The 20,898-nt window shown below is 36.5% G+C and overlaps 1 protein-coding gene across 1 annotated transcript in view; it reads right to left on the bottom strand.

The window, feature by feature from the left end:
- KYNU (kynureninase) overlaps nucleotides 1–20,898 on the bottom strand; it is a 111,532-nt gene that overhangs the window by 74,303 nt on the left and 16,331 nt on the right. The window contains exons 3-4 of the mRNA XM_007086408.3: nucleotides 15,825–15,945; nucleotides 5,891–5,973 (exon numbers count right to left, since the gene is read on the bottom strand). Of these exons, the coding sequence (XP_007086470.1) occupies nucleotides 5,891–5,973; nucleotides 15,825–15,945 (204 nt within the window). The remainder of the gene's footprint in view (nucleotides 1–5,890; nucleotides 5,974–15,824; nucleotides 15,946–20,898) is intronic.

Raw genomic sequence — 20,898 nt, 5'->3', positions numbered from 1 at the left:
TCTTAGAAAAAAAGAAAGTTTCAAGATTACATTGGGAAGCATTGTCTACATACATTATCAACTCCCTGTAAGTCAAATATAGGAGGCTGATGTTCATTACCAACATTTCTCTGCATGTTTCTAATTTTAGTTTAATTTCAAATATTTTGCCCAGAGAAGATGATAGGGCCCCCAGCTGGTTAGTGTTTAATAATAGGATTCATGATGGATCTCCTACCTGCCATCCATGTTCTGTATAATTTATTAAGCAGATGCAAATGTTATTGTGGATTTGCTTATTTATAAGGTTTGTAGTTAGGCTAACTCTCAGAACTTTCCATCCTGTGTTTCAAGTAGTAAATTCCTGCCGCCTCTGTAAGTAGCTAGTGCATGGTTAAGGATTTGTAACTGGAGACAGCTTCCAGGGATTATTGCTTCTCAGAGGGTCAACCATGAGTTTCATAAAGCAAATTTATGTCCACATTACAACATTTTTATAAGCTGAAATGCATGTATCTAGCCCTTTGTGATTTTTATGCACCCAGGGAAGAGTAGGCTTAATAATAATACTAATAATATTCTTCAGCAATTCTATTTCTAGCATCTTGATAATATGACATTAATTATAAGGGGAATTTACTCCATGTTTTGCAAAATTGTTGGCTCCATATAAAATGTTTTATTAATAGTTTTTCTGCTCAACTGAAATTGGAATTCTTTTCTATGTCTATGAAAAAATATAGGTGCTAATTGTCTCCTCCTCCTCTCCAACTACTCTATCAATTTGTACACGTAATAATTTTTATTACCCTCCTGCTACTTCTTTTAGGGAGATTTTATGGTGAAATAAAGGCTGTGGTTTTAAGAACCTGGAAGATTCCATCATTGCCCCAACTATACAACTTGTCTGTTTGCTCATGACACATTTAGGTAGCTGGGCAACTAGCAAAAATAAATTTGACTTCCGCTGCTCTTTACTGTGCTTACCATATAATTATTTTAATTATTTCATGATTTATACAACATCTACTTCCAACCAGGATTTGAGGTTTCTTTGGTTACAAAGTGAGGGAGCATTATAAAAAATAGCATTAGAGTACAATATATGCAGATGAGAAACAAACAAAAACTGTTAAATGTTTTTGTTACTTCCAATTCAGTCAAATTTTCTCAGAATTTCCTAGGAATCCAGGCAAAAAGGGAACCTGGGTGGGATTTGCAACAAACAAGATAAATACAAATATATGTAAAAACATTTTCTAAAACGATCTATTCCTAATAAAACAAACAGTGTGAACTTATTCATTTTTCAACTTGTCTTAAGAACCATTTCTCTAATATACACAACTGAAAAAAGTAAAGAAAATTGAAGGATAATAGTGACTAAAACTTTTTTTAAAAAAGTACCAAGTTTTAAAAATATCATTTATAATACACATTTGTAGACACAGTCAATTCATATTCCTTTGTTCAATAAGAAATAGTAGAAATATTTCTCCTGATAAAACACAAATTGTAGAGAACAAAACAGACATGTAATAAAATCACAATTAAACTAAAGATCACCTTCATTCACTGACATTTCAAAAGAAATTTTACAACGTATTTGTCATATGAGGCTTGAGACTTCAATAAGACTATCTACCTTATGTAAATCATTTATTATACAGACTTATTATATATAATACTTATAATATATACTAACAATCATATATCTATAAACAAAATACATAATGTTTCTTGAGCTCCATGTCTACAAACGTGACTGTGCTCATTTCAAGAAGTAATTGTTATCTTTTACAACCCATATCATTAGGATCAACTGTCTGTAATTCAGTTAATACAACATTAAGGACAAAACCACAAAAAACAAAGAAGTTTGTCCCATATGTGTGATAACTTTGTATGGTATTTCAAAGACACAGAAAAATCCATAAAAGTAGAGTTGATAAATATATATATTTAATTTTTTAATACATTCAATCCTTTTACTTGTCTAAATAAATCTGACTAGTTAGTGGGCTTTTTTTTTCATTTTCCTTAGTAATTGTAATGAGAGGTGGCTCGTTTAAAATTTCAGTGATTGTTCTGATGCATTTGCTGGGCAACAAAATACTCGCATATTTAATAAGTTTCAACAGAGCTATAAACTTTTAAATGGTCAAAGGAAATCTTTTTGCAGGGTTTATTGGATTCATAAATAAATCTCACAAAATAATATTACCTTCCCACTTGCCTGGCCTGTATATAAATATCCTAACTTGTCTTTAGAGGATGATAAATATTAAGCACAAAACAACAGGATTAGAATGCAGTTTATGTTCTGAAAGCAAACCTCGTAAAGAAAAAAACAATCCACAGCTAAAGAAAACATATATGCTCAGGTCAAATTAATCCAGGATTTCTTCAGGTTTTTTTTTTTTATTTATATGTTAGACATTTGAATGAATATAATTAGCTTCTTAAAAAAATGAACCCATATGGAAGCATTATTAAACAACGATTTAACACATCCTTAAATATAATCAAAGACTTTCCTCCATCAGAATATACACTCCTCTGGATAATGCTGACACCTGATCAAGTGCTCTGTGTTCTCAAGGACCTGATTGGTCTGGTAGGAGATGTTAGGTTATCATACGTGCCCTGGCTGACCAATATTCTGCCCATGGGTCCCAGCCTCAGGCATTGAGAGCTATGCAGATTCACCCCAGGGCTCCTTGCAAAGGTCTGGATTCAAGCCCTGCACACTCAGCCTGTCTCCTTGTGCTGCCTCCAAACTGTGTTTCCAGGCTTCCAACTGCTACTTTGTTGAGCAGCGGAGGTATTTCTGGTCTACAGAGATTTCTATTGATTTTTTTTTTTTTTTAGTGCTGCTATAAATCTGTAAATCTAATGTTTTTCCTATCATTTCTATGTGTTAGGAATAGAAGGGATCCCTTTCAGTTTGTACTTAAATCTGTTATTTTAAATGAGAAGTCAATATTCTGATCCTATAATATAACCACATAAAACAGAAATGTATATGGTATAATGATTACTCAACAATGGCTAGTAGGAAATAGCACTTGCTTTTGCTTGCAACCCTTCTATTTGTTTTCAACTTTATGAATATGTAACACTATTTAACACAAAACTAAAAATAGATTTTCCTTAGAAGTCTGGTAATTTGGGCTACATCACACATGAGTGTCTTTTCCACTGTGCATATGATGGGGTTTGCTGTAAGGTGACCCTATTGAGCCACTGTATTGGGAAAACTCATGTTAGAATCTTTAGGTTGTCCAAATATCACAGAGAAGACGTTAGTAGTTTCCTGCATAGATACTGGATGCTAAGTTAGAACAGAGGCAGGTAAACATTTATTTAACTCTTCTGTCTTCACCAAGGAATTTGTTATAGACTAAACTGTGTCCTGCTGAAATTCCTATGTTCAGGCCTTAACCTCCAGTGTGACTGTATTTGGAGACAGGGCCTAAAGGAGGTAATAAAGTTTAAACGAAGTCATAAAGGTGAGGTCTTAACCCAACAGGACTGATGTCCCTACAAGAAGAGAGACACCAGAGATCTCTTTCTCAATGAGTGTGCACAGAGGAAAGGCCAACTGAGGAGGACACAAAAGGCAGCCACACACAAGCCAGGAAGAGAGTCCAACCAGAAACCAATGCTTGGATCTTGGACTTCTGGCCTCTGTCTTGAACTGTGAGAAAATGTCTGTTGTTTAAACCACCCAGTCTATGGTATTTTGCTATGGCAGCCTGAGCAGAGTAATATAGTATACATATCCTCCCTTTGTTTTGTTTTGTTTTTTTTTTTTTTTAATTTTTTTTTCAACGTTTTTTATTTATTTTTGGGACAGAGAGAGACAGAGCATGAACGGGGGAGGGTCAGAGAGAGGGAGACACAGAATCGGAAACAGGTTCCAGGCTCCGAGCCATCAGCCCAGAGCCTGACGCGGGGCTCGAACTCACTGACCGCGAGATCGTGACCTGGCTGAAGTCGGACGCTTAACCGACTGCGCCACTCAGGCGCCCCTACATATCCTCCCTTTGGAACCTGCTTTTCCCTTCGCCAGAGACTCACCCAGCAGTCCCCGGGGGGAGGACTCACCTGACAGCATGGAGTGGGCAAAGGGAGCTGGCATTCTAACTGAATTTTAAACAGACTTACAACACATCTTTCTGTTTTCATCCTATTTTACTCACACTTTTAGAGATGCTTATCGTAATTCCCAAACTTTTGAAGGCTCTGCAGTGTAAAGCAGGTGGCTTTCCATTTTTTGCCATTGAGAGATTAAGATTTGGTTAATTTAATTTTATTTTGCAAAAGCAGTTACCATTTGTCCACCTGCTATCCAACTCCCAAAATGTTGCTATAATCTCCTTTGCTATTCTATTTGTTCTTCAGGGTTTACACTTTTTTATTTATTTTTTTAAATTTCATTACAGGTTGTTTAGTGAGAATTCAGTAAAAAGACTTAAATGCATGTTCGGTCCTCTATCCTTAACTGGAAATTACCTCTGTTTTGAAGCACTAGTCCCAATGTTTGTTTTGTTTTGTTTTGTATTTCTTTGTGTTATGTATAGATTATGTATATATATATTAATTTTACTTTTTTTTTTTTGTATCTTCCTTTAATGGGAGTTCCATGAGGATACCTCATGGGATAAGGGTGTTGAGTATTCTTACTCACTCTTTTACTTACTCACCATTTGTCCTCAGTGCCTATCACAAATCCTGACAGACACACAGCAGAGGCTCAATAATTATTTTTTGAACAAACTATTCCTCAGGTTTACATGGTGTGCCAATTGCCATAATTCTTGCAGGTGTAAGTCTTACTTTCTTCACTCTAATTCTACTTTGTCCCAGCTCACATTGCTTTGGTTTTCTGATCCCTGACCAAGATACAATTGGAATGAGGCAATAAAGTTATTTTTATACTTGTCTGTAGAGGAGTGAGGTTTGAAAAGGCATTATGAAAGTTTGAGGTTTCTTCCAAATAGTTCCAAATAATAGCACTCCAATTGTTTAAATATCATTAATTTTTTGTTCAATGCCGTAAATATCATACAAGATTTCAAGCAATGCTGAATATTTAACCCAATTAAATATTTTTTTAAATTTTTTTAAAATTTTGTTTATTTTTGAGAGAGAAAGAGACAGAGCACGAACAGGGCAAGGGAAGAGAGAGAGGGAGACACAGAATCTGAAGCAGGCTCCAGGCTCTGAGCTGTCAGCACAGAGCCTGATGAGGGGCTCAAACTTGTGAATCAGGAGATGACCTGAGCTAAAGTCAGATGCTCAGCTGACTGACCCACCCAGGCGCCCCCCCACCCATTAAATAACTTTTTTTCAAAATGTTAACATATTCACCATCTAAAACTTTCCTTGAATATTACCTAGAGTACATACAACTCATTTTAGGAAACACATAAACCAAAGAACAGCATCAACCATATTATTTCTAATAATTCTCAGATTAACCTGAAATTTATCACCATGGATCAAACTGAAACAAGCCAAACCCTGCTTGGCATTTTAGGATTTTAGCATGTAAAGGTTAGTGTTTACTTTATCATGTATAATGAAGTATTAGAAAATTTAAGTTGATTTTTATGAGATTTATTTAATTACAAATAAATACAATGCATGTGTTTTTTATTGGAGAGTAAATGTTACTGTTAAAATACACAAGAAAAAATAATAAACTATTTTACTTCTGTACTAAATAACCCAGTTATGTTCTCTATAGCCACCACGTCTCAAAGGTATCCTCACTCTTTACCTTACTGGGTTAAAATAGAAAATCAGGATGTTCTTCAATAAGATTTTTACTTTATAATCTAGGTTTATATCTAAATGGTAATGCCTTTATGATTCTTTTGGGAAAAATCCATTTTGTACTTACCTACAATGTCATTCATAAGGCCTAAAATAGTCTCATCTCCTGTAATCCAAGGACGTTTCCCTATCTCATGACCATAGGCTCCCCTGAAATTGGAAAGGGACATAAACGTTATTAGTTTGTTGGAGGATACTTGAGACTGCCCATGTACTATTCCATTTTTTTCCTCTATTTTAGCATCTAAGATGTTCCTTTTTCTTCTTTATTTTGAAAATTTCAAAACTATTTGAACATTCTACTTGTATACCTGTAAGCATATAGTAAGTAGTATCTACACTAAAACATAGCTACTATTTTTTGAGGCTAAAGATTAAAATGATTACGAATTCAGTTTTTAAATACAGCTACAATCTGTAAACTAAATAAGAGTGTATATAACATGACTACACTCATGATGACATTTTAAGTAGATAAATAAACTTGGCAATAATCAAAGCAAACACTGTATCTTGACCTGTTTTCTAGCAATTACATCTACCATATTATATCTCAATTTTATTCTTCTAGTAAGTAAATATCCCCGTTAGGCATAATGACAAAACACAAAATGCCTAAGAGAACTTTAACTTTCAAGAAGTTTCCATTACATGAGGAAGGCAAATACTTTTGAAATACACAGAAAGGAATTGAAACAAAGAATCAAGGTGGGGAGTGACTTCATGTGCTGTTTCAAACTTGTGCCTTAGGGAACTCTGAATTAGACTGTCCTTAATTCTTTAGGAATCTAAAGACTGCATAAAGTTGTAGGAAAGGCATAAGCATGTATGTTTTGTGTAGTGCAGTCTGTGCCTGGATCTATGCTTGAAATCCAGTGAGCTGGCAGTGGTGACGTGGTAAACCTGCTCTCAGAGGTGAAGGGGGGCAGAATATGTCCCCCCCGAAACATGTCGCTGTGGTGTATTGATTATCTTGAGCTGCAGGCTTAAAAAAAAAAAAAACTGCTAATACAGGGAGAGGTTGTCCCTGAACTCCCTTATCTGCCTGAAGACAGATCCCCAAAAGGAATTCAGCTGTCATCAATCCCCTTCCTGGGAGTTTCATCAACCAGAAAAGATTGACTCTTGTCACAGGAAAGGGGAGTAGAAGTCAACACCACATCCAGTTGGGCTTTGTCACGATCTATTCTATCTTTTATCTATTCTCCTAAGGGCTCTTTCATCTTTCCTGAAAATCACTTATTCTCTCCTCTGTGGCCTCTCCTCTTATCCTCCTCCTCTTTCCCTATTAAGATAGGATTTAAGCCTGAATTCTAAGTCATTGCGAGGAGTTCTTTTCCCCTCGCACGTGTCTCCCATGTGTGTAAGGTATACATGCTAATAAATGTGGGTTTTTTTTCTCTTGCTGATCTTTTATTATAGGGGTCTTAGCTAAGAATTCAGAAGGATATGGGGAATTTTTTTTTCCTCCCTGAAAGAGCAGTGAGGTAACAAGAGGAAAGGACCCCTGTTTTTAGCTTTTGTTGATTTGACGGTGTGAATATTCCCTGTGGTCCATTTCTTGGCATCCACAAAATTCCTGAATATTTAATGACTGGTTTTCATTGCCTGGTCACAGCCAATTCCAGGTCACCACTGGTTATGACACTATATGTATTAGAAGCTAATAAGGGGGCGCCTGGGTGGCTCAGTGGGTTGAGCGGCCGACTTCAGCTCAGGTCATGATCTCGCGGTCAGTGAGTTCGAGCCCCGCGTCGGGCTCTGTGCTGACGGCTCAGAGCCTGGAGCCTGTTTCGGATTCTGTGTCTCCCTCTCTCTGACCCTCCCCCGTTCATGCTCTGTCTCTCTCTGTCTCAAAAATAAACGTTAAAAAAAAAAAAAAAAAAGAAGCTAGTAAGGCCTGTAAAAGCAAAAGTAAATGGGTGGAAATATGTACCTTAAAGGATTGCAATGGAATAACATGTAACACCCCTTTTCTGACTATTCCCTAACGTAAATCTAATGCTACAACTCCCTTCTTGGGCATGTGGGTTACAATGCAGTTTTTAAACTAATATTTTGATTACCGTATAAACTGACACGAGGGAAGAGGACTTTCTTTGAGGATAAACAGAGACTGTAAGAACTGAGGAGGAAGGGAAGGGCAATTGCTAGCTATTATTATTCATATTATTATTAGATAGCCTGCAGCTTGCCTCTTCTTGACTTCCAATATAAATGCTAAAGACAAAAATCATTATCATTAAATGGTAGTTAAAGGCAGATACTTGGATCCTTTTTTATTTTAATCACACAGAGCTCCATGGCCTTGCTGATAGCACAATACATCTTATTACATTTAGGTAGTAAAATTCTATGTTCTGCCTCAGAGAATTTATATCTCAGAATATTATGCCACCTACTTCTCACTCTGGTAGACACCGTGGCAATAATCTTTAAGAGTATGTTTCTTCTTGCAATGCATTTGCCATCTCCCCCCCTTTAAAATATCACACACAGAGTCTGCTTCTTCATTTTGTCAGTCTACTAGCCTGGGGTAGTGAAATGTATTTAGGAAGTTGTTACCCCAATAAACTCCAACTAAAGTGGCCTGTCTTTATAAAGAGTTGATGTAGATTACAGTGCAAGTTTAAACATATGTATCAGAGAAAACGATGATATTGCTCTCATTCAAAACTGCCTAAAATACTTGCAGCACAGTTGGAATGTTCTTTTACAAGTGCTGGAAAGGAAAAGAGCGTGGCAAACAGTTCACTCCCCATTGAGGCATAAATCATTCCCCCTGAGTGAGGTGCTCTCTGAGATGTCTATGGAGTGCTATCTGCTCACGAAATTAGATCTCAGGACGTAAAAGCCTATTAGGAAGTTAATAGTGGATCCTCTTTGAAATAGGACCATGCTTTAACCATCCTACAAAATAAAAATTAGCCCAGCTTTTTAAAGCTCCTCCCAGCCCCGCCCATGAGTAAGTAAATAAATAAGACATTAATGATTGGCCAACACAGATGTCAGGAAAATCTTTGTAACATGTAATTCCATGTACTTTCTTATTCATGCTGAAGGCTGGCAGACTATGCCACACTAAAATATGCCTCTTTGGCATAAAGAATACCTCGAGCTGAAGGCACCTGATGAACAGCAGGTGCAGGGACTAGATTCCTCTGAATTCCCCCATCTGCCTAAAGACAGGTCCTCCAAGGGAACTCAACTATCATCAATCCTTCCCCAGGAATTTCATCAACCAGGGAAGATTAACTCTTATTCCAGAGAGGAGCCTACAAGTCAACACCACACCCAGATGACTTTGTCACAAACTCTCAGGTCTCCCATTTATTCTTCTAAGTGCTTTACATCCTTCCTAAAAATAATTTATTCTCCTCTATGTGGCCTACATTTTCCTCCTCTTCCCCTCTTAAAATGATATATAAGATCTCAAATGTCACCAATTTTTTTTGGTTTTCACTTTTTTTTCCTGCCACTGAAAGGGCGGGCCTACGCCGGCCAACTCCATCTTGTTCTGTGTCCTTCACCTAGACCACGCCTCCACCCCTTGAGTAACCTCCCGCTCACCCGTTCAGACGCCCAGGGACCTGCGTTAACAGGACTCCGACCCTTCCCCAGACAATCAGCTGAGGCCACAGCCATTACCTCACCAACTGTCCCTAGGCCCCAATAAAACCTCTGTCCTTTTGAAACTCCTCTCTCTCCCTGGTATCTCACCGCTGCGTCGGTGCAGGTAGGGGATTGAGCTCGAGCTAGCTCGAATAAAGGCTCTTCTGCTTTTGCATCGGACTCGGCTCCTTGGTGGTCTTTGGGGATCACGAATTCTGGGCATAACACCACGCTCTCATGCATATATTAACAATTAATAAATATTAATTATTATTTCTTATTAATCTGTGTGTTGTCAGTTTATTTGATAGATCAGTTGTTGAATGTAGGGGGTAGAGGGAGCATTTTTCTCTCCTAGAATACACTTTTTTTTTTTTTTACAGAAACACTTGAATTGAATGAAACTGTAGTGTCGGCAGGAGCATGCCTCTCCCACGTGTGTCACCAGCACCCTTCCTGCACACATTGCCATGTCAAGTCAGGCATTGTCTGAACACTAGGTGGTTTGTTCCTAATGTGAAATTCAGTGGGCTATTTTCTTAAATAAGTCGACCTAAAATGTCACAGGTCTTAGAAGAATCCCCGTAAAGACACAAACTGCGTCAAGTCTTTGCGCCTACGAAAAAGAAAGAAAACCATATACCTAGTAGATAAGACAATGAAAAAAAACCTAAAGTATTGTGATTATATCTTAGACACCTAATATACATTTCTCAACTTACAGTGTGCTCTTTGGGACGGATATATCTTTCTCGTCTAGCCAAACTTTCCCACTATGATTATTAACCCATGTTATTCTCCTTTAATCTGGGCCATTAGTAAATCCATAATACATAAATATGTAATTTTAAATTTCTAAAAAAATTCTGGCCAATCCACAGTATTCAAGCATATTAATGCTGTTTCTTATGGTTATAGCCCCATTTCTGATAATAAATTATCATATGTGAAATGAGTCAAATAATCATAAAAATTTTCTATTTCAGAATATTGAAAATATCTAAATGCTGTCATTTCACAAAGCAAAAATAATTCCCCCAAGTAAAGTGTTATTAATCTACTTTAAAAATCGCATGCAGTAGAAAGTAGCCATAATGAGAAGTTAAACAAAATCCACAGAGGTAAGTGCATTATTTTCATAGTTTTGTCTTGAATAACTTAAAATTTTAGAAGAAATCAGTTAGGTCCAAAAATATTTCTTTTTAAAAAAAATTTTTTTAACATTTATTTATTTTTGAGACAGAGAGCACGAACAGGGGAGGGTCAGAGAAAGAGGGGGACACAGAATCTGAAACAGGCTCCAGGCTCTGAGCTGTCAGCACAGAGCCCGACGCGGGGCTCGAACCCACGGACCACAAGATCATGACCTGAGCCGAAGTCGGATGCTTAACCGACTGAGCCACCCAGGCACCCTGGTCCAAAAATGTTTCTAAGTGGGCCTCTATTCTTGACTTTCTTTTAGCATAATTAATCAAAGATGGTAGCCCTATGAATTATAAAAATCAGGCTGCCTTATCGCCAGTGATGGTTTATTTTGTAGATAGGTAGGTACTAAGTCTGTGATAGGATGTAAAAGATAGAGATACGAACAATAATAGCCATAAGCCAAGTGGCATTTCCTACCTTATATGTCATAAATGGCCAGTCAGACTTGGTATCAATATCCCAGAGCAATATCTCACTTAGGCAAAGTACTGTAATTTTTAGTTACTGTTAAGATTATAATTTTTTAATATATTTTTTCCTGTTAAGAAACTAATTTCACTTTGCATTATTTAGGAACTGTGTAGCTCTCTTTGATTCAGTCCTTCTTGAAGTCTTCCACTCGTCAAGAAGAGAGGAAGGCACTGGCCTGATTTGGTTATCAGCTAAGAAGTAGGGCCGAAGTGGGGTTGGAGAAGGTGAAGAGAAACAGATAATCAGAAAAACTCACCACAATAATGGGAGGCCCTGGACCTAGAGGCAAACCAAACATATGTGGGGGTATTTAGTACAAAAACACAAGCAGAAGCCAGACAAGTGAACAGACCAACAGCCCACCATAGTGGCAAGAAGATTACTTAAATTAAAAGCATGTGAACAAACAGCAGCCTAAGAAACACTAGACTTAGGGAGAACATCCTGAAAATGATTAGAAATATTTTAAAAATATATTCTGATTATTAGAATCTCAAAATAGATATGAAGGGAAGCCAAACCTGAAAGGAAAAAAATGCAGGAAAATGAAACCAAATCAGATAAGAATTCTGAGCAAGACATTTGGCTCTCATGGAAACTCTGTCTTCTTCTTTCTTCAGTTTTCATGACACTGGGCCTTCATATTGGTAACAGTGCCTCTGTTTCAAGTTTATTTTAACACTGCCTGTGCTAGTACCGCAGGCATTAGATAACACTGCAAAGTTCTTCTTTTTTTTTAAGTTTATTTATTTATTTTGATAGAGACAGAGACAGTGTGAGTGCATAAAGGGCAGAGAGACAGGTAGAGAGAGAGAATCCCAAACAGGCTCCGTGCTGCCAGCACAGAGCCCAATGTGGGGCTCCAACTCACAAACCCAAGAGATCACTATCTGAGCTGAAAGCAAGACTCAGGCGCTTAACCTACTGAGCCATCCAGGCACCCCGTAACATTGCAAAGTTCTTAATTTCAGTGGTTAAGAATATAAATTCACAACTCAATGCAAAAATCATAGAGGCTTACATAATTTATTAAGCCTGTATAACTTTATCTGCATAACTTGTATGCATAAATTGAAAAGTAAATATCACCACATTTGGAAGCATTTTGCACTAGCAGGGTTTAGTATTTAAAAAATGAGGGTCATAGTTAATAAAAATGGTTAATATTCATTTTTGGCCCTAATATAAAAGGGAGCAGAGAATTAGATTGGATTTGAACTTTAGAGTGTCCTTGCCCCCTGGATATTCGTTCAGCAAGGCTGTGCATTTTTATCCTTTAGGCATTTAAAAAAGATTCTGCCCTGCTGTCCTGTTCATCTGCTATGATTACCGTACTTTACTAGGAGACTGGTTGATTGTTTTCAAGACTTTAAAGTTGTATTCCAGGGAAGTGTCTTTATGTCATAACACCCTTCTATTGTTGTTGATTTTAAATTTTATATTTTACCTTGTGACAATGGAAAATTACATACTCTTAAGCCCTTCTACCTATTTTTCATTAGACAGATGATTCAGAAAGGAGGTGCATTATTAATGCTTCAAGCAATGTCAACTAAATTTTAAAAAGACTTCTGAGTAAAAGATGAGGTAGCTAGTTTGTTTTATTTTGTCTTTGTTTTGTTTTATTTAGCCTTCTTGCTTTATTATTTTTTAAATTATTTTGTTTATTTTGAGAGAGTGAGAGAGAGAGAAGGAGCAGGGGAGGGGCAGAGAAAAGCCCAAGCAGGCCGCATGCTATCAGTGCAGAGCCTGTTGTGGAGCTCAAACCCACAAACTGCAAGATCATGACTTGAGCCAAATCCAAGAGTCAGACGCTCAAGCGACTGAGACATCCAGGTGGTCCTAGTCTTTTTGCTTTAAATTGTGGTGGCCCAGTCACCATCAGGGTCCCTGTTGCCCTGTGGATGTCAGTGGTGTTTGAGGGCCATGATCAAAATCGCGTTCTATCCTATCTCACTGCCCATCTTTGATCTCAAAAGTGTTCATTATTTCTTTGGTCCTAAATGTTTAGCTTAAAATTTTACTCTGGACTTTTTCAGCTAAGGTTCTGTTGGGAGGAAAACTTTTCCTCTATTAGTTTACATCCTTTTGGTTGAGGGCCTGAAGGTTGATTGATATGAGATAGATTAACAGGAAAAGTTTCTTTCATGGGCACGCAGAAGTACTCAACACAAAAGTGATTCACTGAATCGCTTAGGATGATTCATCATCCTAAAAAAGAATGAAATCTTGTCCTTTACAACAATGTGGGTGGCTCTAGACAGTACAATGCTGAGTGAAATAAGTCAGTCAGAGAAAGACAAATACCATACAATTTCAATCAGTTGTGGAGTTTAAGAAACAATGATCAAAGGAAAATAAAAGAGACCCAAAAAACCAAACTCTTAACTAAAGAGAAAAAAACTGATGGTTACCAGAGGGAGGTGGTGGGGGGATGACTGAAATAGGTGAGGAGGATTAAGAGCACATTTATAGTGATGAGCACTGACTAAAATATAGAATTGTTGAATCACTATATTGTACACCTGAAACTAATGAACTCCATATGTTATTTATACTTGAATTTTTTTAAAAATGAAGAAAAATATTAAAAATGGACTATATATATATATATATATATTTATATTTATATATATATATAAAACATCACCTTTATCTTTATCCATTTATCTATGGATAGACACATGAGTTGCTTCCGTATCTTGGCTATTGTACACAATGTTGCAATAAACATAGGGATGCACACATCTTTTCAAACTAGTGTTTTTGTTTTGTTTGGGCAAATATTCAATAGTGGAATTACTGGATCATACAGTAATTCTAGTTTTAATTTTTTGAGGAACCCTTGCACTGTTTTCCACAGTGGCTGCAACAGTTTGCATTCCCACTAGCAGTGCATTTCTTCACATCCTTGCCAACACTTGTTATTTCTTATGTTTTTTATTCAAGCCATTCTGACAGTTAAGAGGTGATACCTCACTGTGGTTTTAATTTGCATTTCCCTGACGTTGAGTGATATTGAGCACCTTTTCACAGGTCTTATTTTTAATAGTGTAAATATTAAACAATTTAAAAATAATATGAAATTTTGGGGGGCGCCTGGGTGGCTCAGTCAGTTAAGTGTCCAACTTTAGCTCAGGTCATGATATGGTTCATGGGTTCGAGCCCCACATCAGCTCCGCACTGACAGTGTGGAGCCCATTTGGGATTCTCTCTCTCTCCCTTTCTCTGTCCCTGCCCCACTTGTGTTCTCTCTCTCTCTCTCTCTCAAAACTAAATAAATAAGCTGTAAAAAGAATATTACATTTTCTATAGCTAAAAGTATTTTTAAAGTATTTTTAGTTTCAGCTTTATTAGTAACTACTGAGGAAGGATAAGAAGCACATAGGATTAAGTTATTTCCCTAAAGGAATTTATAATATGGCTGAGAATATGAGGCCAATGAAAATAGACACCTCTAAACTACTTATCCCAGAGCAGTGATTATTAATGCAATGGACAGTTGGGGAGAAGAGATCATCTGCATGATTGAGAAGGTTGAGATTAAGAAAGGTAAGCATCCAGGGAAGCAGAAGGTATGAAGGGTTTCATAGGCAGAAGAGTAAAAATAGAACAGAAGAGATGGAGGGGGAAAAAAAAAAAAAAAAACAGATATGATTTCAGATTCCCACATGGTTGGAGCAAACCCACTTAGCTAAGCCCAGAGTATCTTTTTAGTAAGCACGCTCAGTTTGGGGATAGCAGTACCTTCTGCTCCACTATTTTCTCCCTCTCAATAATTTTTACTTTCTTATTTATAAAAATCAGTGTGATAGAATTTAGCTGGAATGACTCATGAAAATACTGAATTGAATTCTAAATATTAACTCCTTTAATCAGTCACAAAATAAAATAAAATGATTACATATGATTTAGATATATCAACTTGGGAGAGGGACTTTTTTCTAATATTGTAAAAGTGTTATTCTTGACTCTGCCACTAACTTGTCATCCGACCTTATTTACTGATCCTTAGTTATGTCATTAATAAAATAAGAGTATTGAATGACATGATTCCTAAGGTCCCTCTGTATCCTAAACTTCCTGGAGTCTATTGTATACCTTTCTAAATATTAGATAACCTAGTGTGATTTTTAAAGTTCTTACTGATTCAAAGAGATACATGCACCCTGATGTTTATAGCAGCATTATCAACGATAGCCAAATTATGGAAACAACCCAACTGTCCATCTATAATGAAGAGGATATAGATGCAATGGAAATCTACTCATTTATAAAAAGGAGGAATTTTTGTCATTTGCAACAATGTGGATGGAACTTGAATATATTATGCTAAACGAAGTAAGTCAGTCAAAGAAAAATTCCATATGATTTCACTCATATGTGGAATTTAAGAAATAAAATAGATAAACATAGTAGGGGAGAAAAAAGAGGCAAGCCAAGAAACAAACTCTTGACTGTAGAGAACAAACTGCCGGTTACTGGAGGGGAAGGGGACAGGGGAGTGGGTTAAATAGGTGATGGGGATTAAGGAGGGCACTTGTGATGAGCACTGGGTGTTACATATATGTAAGTGATGAATCACTAAATTCTACACCAGAAACCCATATTACACTTCATGTTAACTAACTGAAATTTAAATAAAAATTTGTAGAAAAAAAATAAAGTCCTTGTGTGAGATGTCAAATGATAGCTTTTGAAATAATACTTACATTTTGGCCCACTTATCTAGTTCTTCTTCCAGATATGCTTTAACCATTTTTGGTTGCAGGCCAAGAGAATTGCCCAAGAAATAGATGGCATTTTCATCCTTATTCACTAAAGATAAATCAACTGAAACAGAAAGAAATGAAAAAAATGCTTATTCAATTAATTAACCTTCTTCCATTTGGCATTGTTAATCCAGTACAAATAATTAATGTAATTAACTCCAATAAGGATAATAAATAACTTATAATTCTTCCCAAAGATAATATCACATTCTCAGAAAAATAATTATTCTTTTACATTTATATTTTAAAATATAATTTAAACGTATAGACTTTTATTGAGAGCTCTCATATTTATTGTGCTCCACAAGGAAGTCTAAATTAGCAACTATACCCAATCATAAATGGACAAAGGCAAAGAAAAATGTTAGAAGCAGAATTTTTATAGGAAGTATATCAGCCCACCTAGACATACTAGAAATTTACCAGAGTCTAAGCAAGTACTCACCCTCTTCAATAACTGATGTTGTAGATAAGGCAAATAAAAAAAAATTAAAGGAGTACTTACATATCTGAAGTAGATATATTAGCTTTATACATTTTGTCACTCTATATATCTATATACATATATTAATATATACATATGCAAAGATTGTTCTCTGTATCTATGTCTCATTCAAATAAAACAGAATTTTAGTGATCTGTCTATCTTACAACTCTCCTTTGACTGCAACAAATACAGTTTCACTAGCAAACCAATTCATGTCTGAAGACTCAACGTGTTCCATGCAGGTCAGCCTCAGCAATGACCCAGCATGAGCAGCCAATCACGCACATCTCTGTTCCCATTGTCTTGTCTTGTTCTTTCATTGCTGATGCTTTTACACACAAATAAATAGTGGGCTGCTCATATGTAGACAGTCATGTTTAGTGTGCTCAATGTGAGAGAAAAACAGAATTATAAACGAAATTATCTTGTCCCACGCCAGACAAAAGTATGCTTCCCCATCTCCTTTCCCCATCTTTGTTGAGTTGGTTGTTTAAAAAGTCTCAAAACACATCAAATGGCTTTGAGAATTCAATTGGCATTGTGTAATATGGCAGAATAGAATATCCAGGAAATATATTTTATAAAAACCCACGACAATAGATTGCCTACCACTCTCCACCTCAGTCGTATTGAATCTGTGCAACATGAAAGACAAGCAGAACTTTAATCCTTGGGGCCTAGGCTTCTCTTGTGCCAGAAAAATGTTAAATATGTTTGTTATTAAACACTGGTGTTCTTGGCAGTGATGGGATTCAAAACTGCACATTTTACACCAAAATATGGCACCTGGGCATACTAAATATTTTCAGCTGAGAGAATTTGAGAAATGGAAAGACCTTCTGACTTTCCCCTAAGGAGGTCATAAAACCCTCCTGTGAGAGGTGCCCTCCCTATATATCTTTATCTCCAAGACACTGAGAGGAATTGAAAGAAATAGGCCTTACTGTTCCCCAAGTTTACTACTCTTAGCTCATACACTTCATTATCTTGTCACATTCCGCCATGACGTTTCAGTCTTCATCAAACCTAGCATTAAAAACTCAGGTTTAACTGCTTCTTCAGATCTGCATTTCCTGTTGAAGTCTCCTCTGTCATGTAAAACTTGTAATTAAAAAAAAATGTATGCTTTTATTGTGTTAATTTGTCTTTTGTTACAGGGCTTTGGCCTCGAACTTAAAAGGGTAAAGGAAAAAGATATTCTTCCTTCCCTACAGCAGCATAGGGTGCTAACAGAAAACCACAAGGTCTCCAAGGGTTGAAGGAAAAGCAGGCGAACCAACTTGGTGAAACTGCTTTCCATAAGACTGAGAGAAGGAAGGAATGTATCCCCTGCAAGTGGCTCCACTAAAGATCCCAGGCATGACAGAAACCTGGTCTAGTCCCCAGGTGTCCCCAGATTGATGAAAAGGAGAGGCTGCTGCCAATGAAGCCACTTGCTCTCAAATGGCCACAGATGCGGGGCAAGGGGGATGAAAACAGTTCACCACAGACCTGTTCCTAGGGATAGCAAGAGGCCTCCACAAATTTCTGGACCCCTAGGAAGAGCGAAGGCAAATTCCCAAATAAAGGAACCAAGATTTTCCATCAAACCTTGTAGGTGTCAAATTTGATTCCATTTTCAAAAAGTGAAAAATGAAAAACTATACCATTTTCAAAAATGAAAACCTATACCATTTTTGTACCTCCAGTGTGAGACTGCAAATTATATCCCTTGCTATATATTTTAATTGATGTACCATGGCTCAAATTTCAACTAAGTATTCAAATAAGTACAGTAATCCAGACCATTGGGAGGATATTAATAAGGATGACTTTTTTTAGGGAAAAAAATATGTATTTACTTATTTAGAGAGAGACAGAGAGAGAGAGAGAGAGAAAGAGAAAGAGAGAAAGTACAAGCAGAAGAGGGGCAGAGAGAGAGGGAGAGAGCAAATTCCAATCTCATGAACCATGAGCCGAAATCACAAGCTGGACACTTAACTGACTGAACCAGCTAAGTGCTCCAAGAATGACTTTTTTAAAAAAAAAATTTAATGTTTGTTTTTTTTTTTTTTTTTTTTTTTTTTTTTTAATTTATTTTTGGGACAGAGAGAGACAGAGCATGAACGGGGGAGGGACAGAGAGAGAGGGAGACACAGAATCGGAAACAGGCTCCAGGCTCCGAGCCATCAGCCCAGAGCCCGACGCGGGGCTCGAACTCACGGACCGCGAGATCGTGACCTGGCTGAAGTCGGACGCTTAACCGACTGCGCCACCCAGGCGCCCCAATGTTTGTTTATTTTTGAGAGAGAGAGAGAGAGAGAGAGAGAGAGAGAGAGAGAAAGACAGAGTGTGAGCAGGGGAGGGGCAAAGAGAGGGAGATACAGAATCAGAAGCAGGCTCCAGGCTCAGAGCTGTCAGCACAGAGCCCGATGAGGGGCTTGAACTCATGGACTGTGAGATCATGGCCTGAGCTGAAGTCGGACACTTAACTGACTAAGCCACCCAGGCGCCCCCTAGAATGACTTTTTAATTGCACCAAATAAAAGATCCTCCTTCTCCTAGTGATCTCTCATTCCTCTTAAGTCTAATGAACCTTCGGAACTACCTTATTTTCCTAGTTGGATTCTGTAGAATAATTATAAACTCACTTTATTTTTCTCACACCACTGCCCTTCAAAAGTTTTACTTAAGATGCATTCATCTCCCTGTGTGATATCTCCTACAGGTCTCACACTTGTAGGTATTACAGATGCATTTTCTTCTCTCTCTCTCAGCACTGCCATAATGGTTTGTATTCTTGGAGAAAGGGAGAATAAAGCTAGCAATGTGAGAAGGACTATTAGGACCTAAGTTTGGGAAGAACCACCTCCCACCTTCATACATATGTACTGTACAACCATGCCCTCCCCTGTTCACTAGCCTGTAACCAACTATGAGAAACAGTAGCTATGGTAGGTCAGAGAGGGGGGATGCATTGGAGAGGAGAAATTCATAAATGAATTTCCTATTGCAATGCCTTTCAACAAATAGTATGTTTGGAGCATCCAGTTAATGTTATCAAAGTTGGCCATATATTGATCTAATTGCAAATATACTGTCGGATAACAGTACTAGCTGTTCTCTTTGAAAGAAATGAAGTATTATTATCTTACAACCATATATACATAGGTATAATACTTTTTAAACTAGTTAAGATAATCTATTCATGAAATGATAATTTTAAAAAGACAAATATAAAACTAGACATTTATGATCTTTATATATTTTATTTGGATTTATGTACTAATTTATCACATCAGGAACTTTACAAAAATACAGTGCCTACGCTTGATACAGAGACTCCAATTTAATTGGTCTGTATGGGGCCTGGAGGTAGACACTATTTTAAAATCTTTCCAAATAATTCATTATATGGCCACATTTCAAAAGTCCTGGCATTAGCCCCCATATTAAAAACAAAACAAAACCAAAACTGAGATTTCCCAAGTTTAACTGATTTCTTCAGGTCACAGAAGATACCTAACTTTTAACTTAATGTAGAATGTCATTATTATAATTTACAATTTTATTAGTCCACTTAAAGTAAAATACATGTGAAATCATTCTAAAGCAAGGTTAGTTAATTATAAAGTAATTTTAATATTTTCCTTATTATAAATTAAAGAGGAAACCTAGAAGTAACTGAAAAACAGAAATAAATTCCAAAGATTTAAAAAATGACTAGTTTATGTAAAGAATATTTTCTAAAGTAAATTTTATATAAAAAGGAAGTCAAGCATTAATGGTTTTGTTTCTAAGGTGACAGTGTGTATCTTTGTTATGTATGCCAGGGGATACTATATGCACGTAAACCGACATAAACTGAGAGTGTCAGTGTGTGAAGTAAATCTAAATATTTCCTTTCAGCATTGCAAATTTTGTTTAGTTAATTCTGTATAATTTTAATGTTTATTATCAGAATATTATTAGATACTTATTGATTGGAATAAAATACTAGTTTAGTAACATATTCTGCTCTAATTTTTTCAAATAATAAATTTCACTCTTTTTAAATATAGCTAGTTTTAACTGATGCTTTTCTCTTGAACTCCTGGGTTGGCTCCTGTGACTGATAGATTTTCATCACAAATTTTTCTTTCTGTCTGCAGTAATGGGGAAAAAAAGAAAGAAACATCTCTGTGAAAGTTAACCCCCACCAGAAATATATTTGTTTATTTGTTTTGAAAGACTTTATATTTAAGAGTTTGTTTCCTCCATATGTGTATGAAAAAATGAAACCCTTTACCCAGCAAAGGGACATTAGATAGGTAGGTTTATGGGCATTACTGCAGTGCTGTGCTGATTAGAAATCCTAGGCTAAAACTTTAACCTACTATGAGTGTTTATTTGACAAATCTGAGCTAAGTTTTTATTTATTTTAAAGAAGGAATTCTGTTCTCAAATTCAGGAAGAAAAAGAAAAGAAAAAAGGAAAGAAAGAACAATTTTTAAAAAGACCCTCCTCAAATAGATACAATGTTTTTGCAGATTAGTGAACACGAAATTA

The sequence above is a fragment of the Panthera tigris genome, chromosome C1 (assembly GCF_018350195.1).
Source record: "Panthera tigris isolate Pti1 chromosome C1, P.tigris_Pti1_mat1.1, whole genome shotgun sequence".
Classification (NCBI taxonomy): domain Eukaryota; kingdom Metazoa; phylum Chordata; class Mammalia; order Carnivora; family Felidae; genus Panthera; species Panthera tigris.
This window is presented reverse-complemented; position numbering and strand designations above follow the sequence as displayed.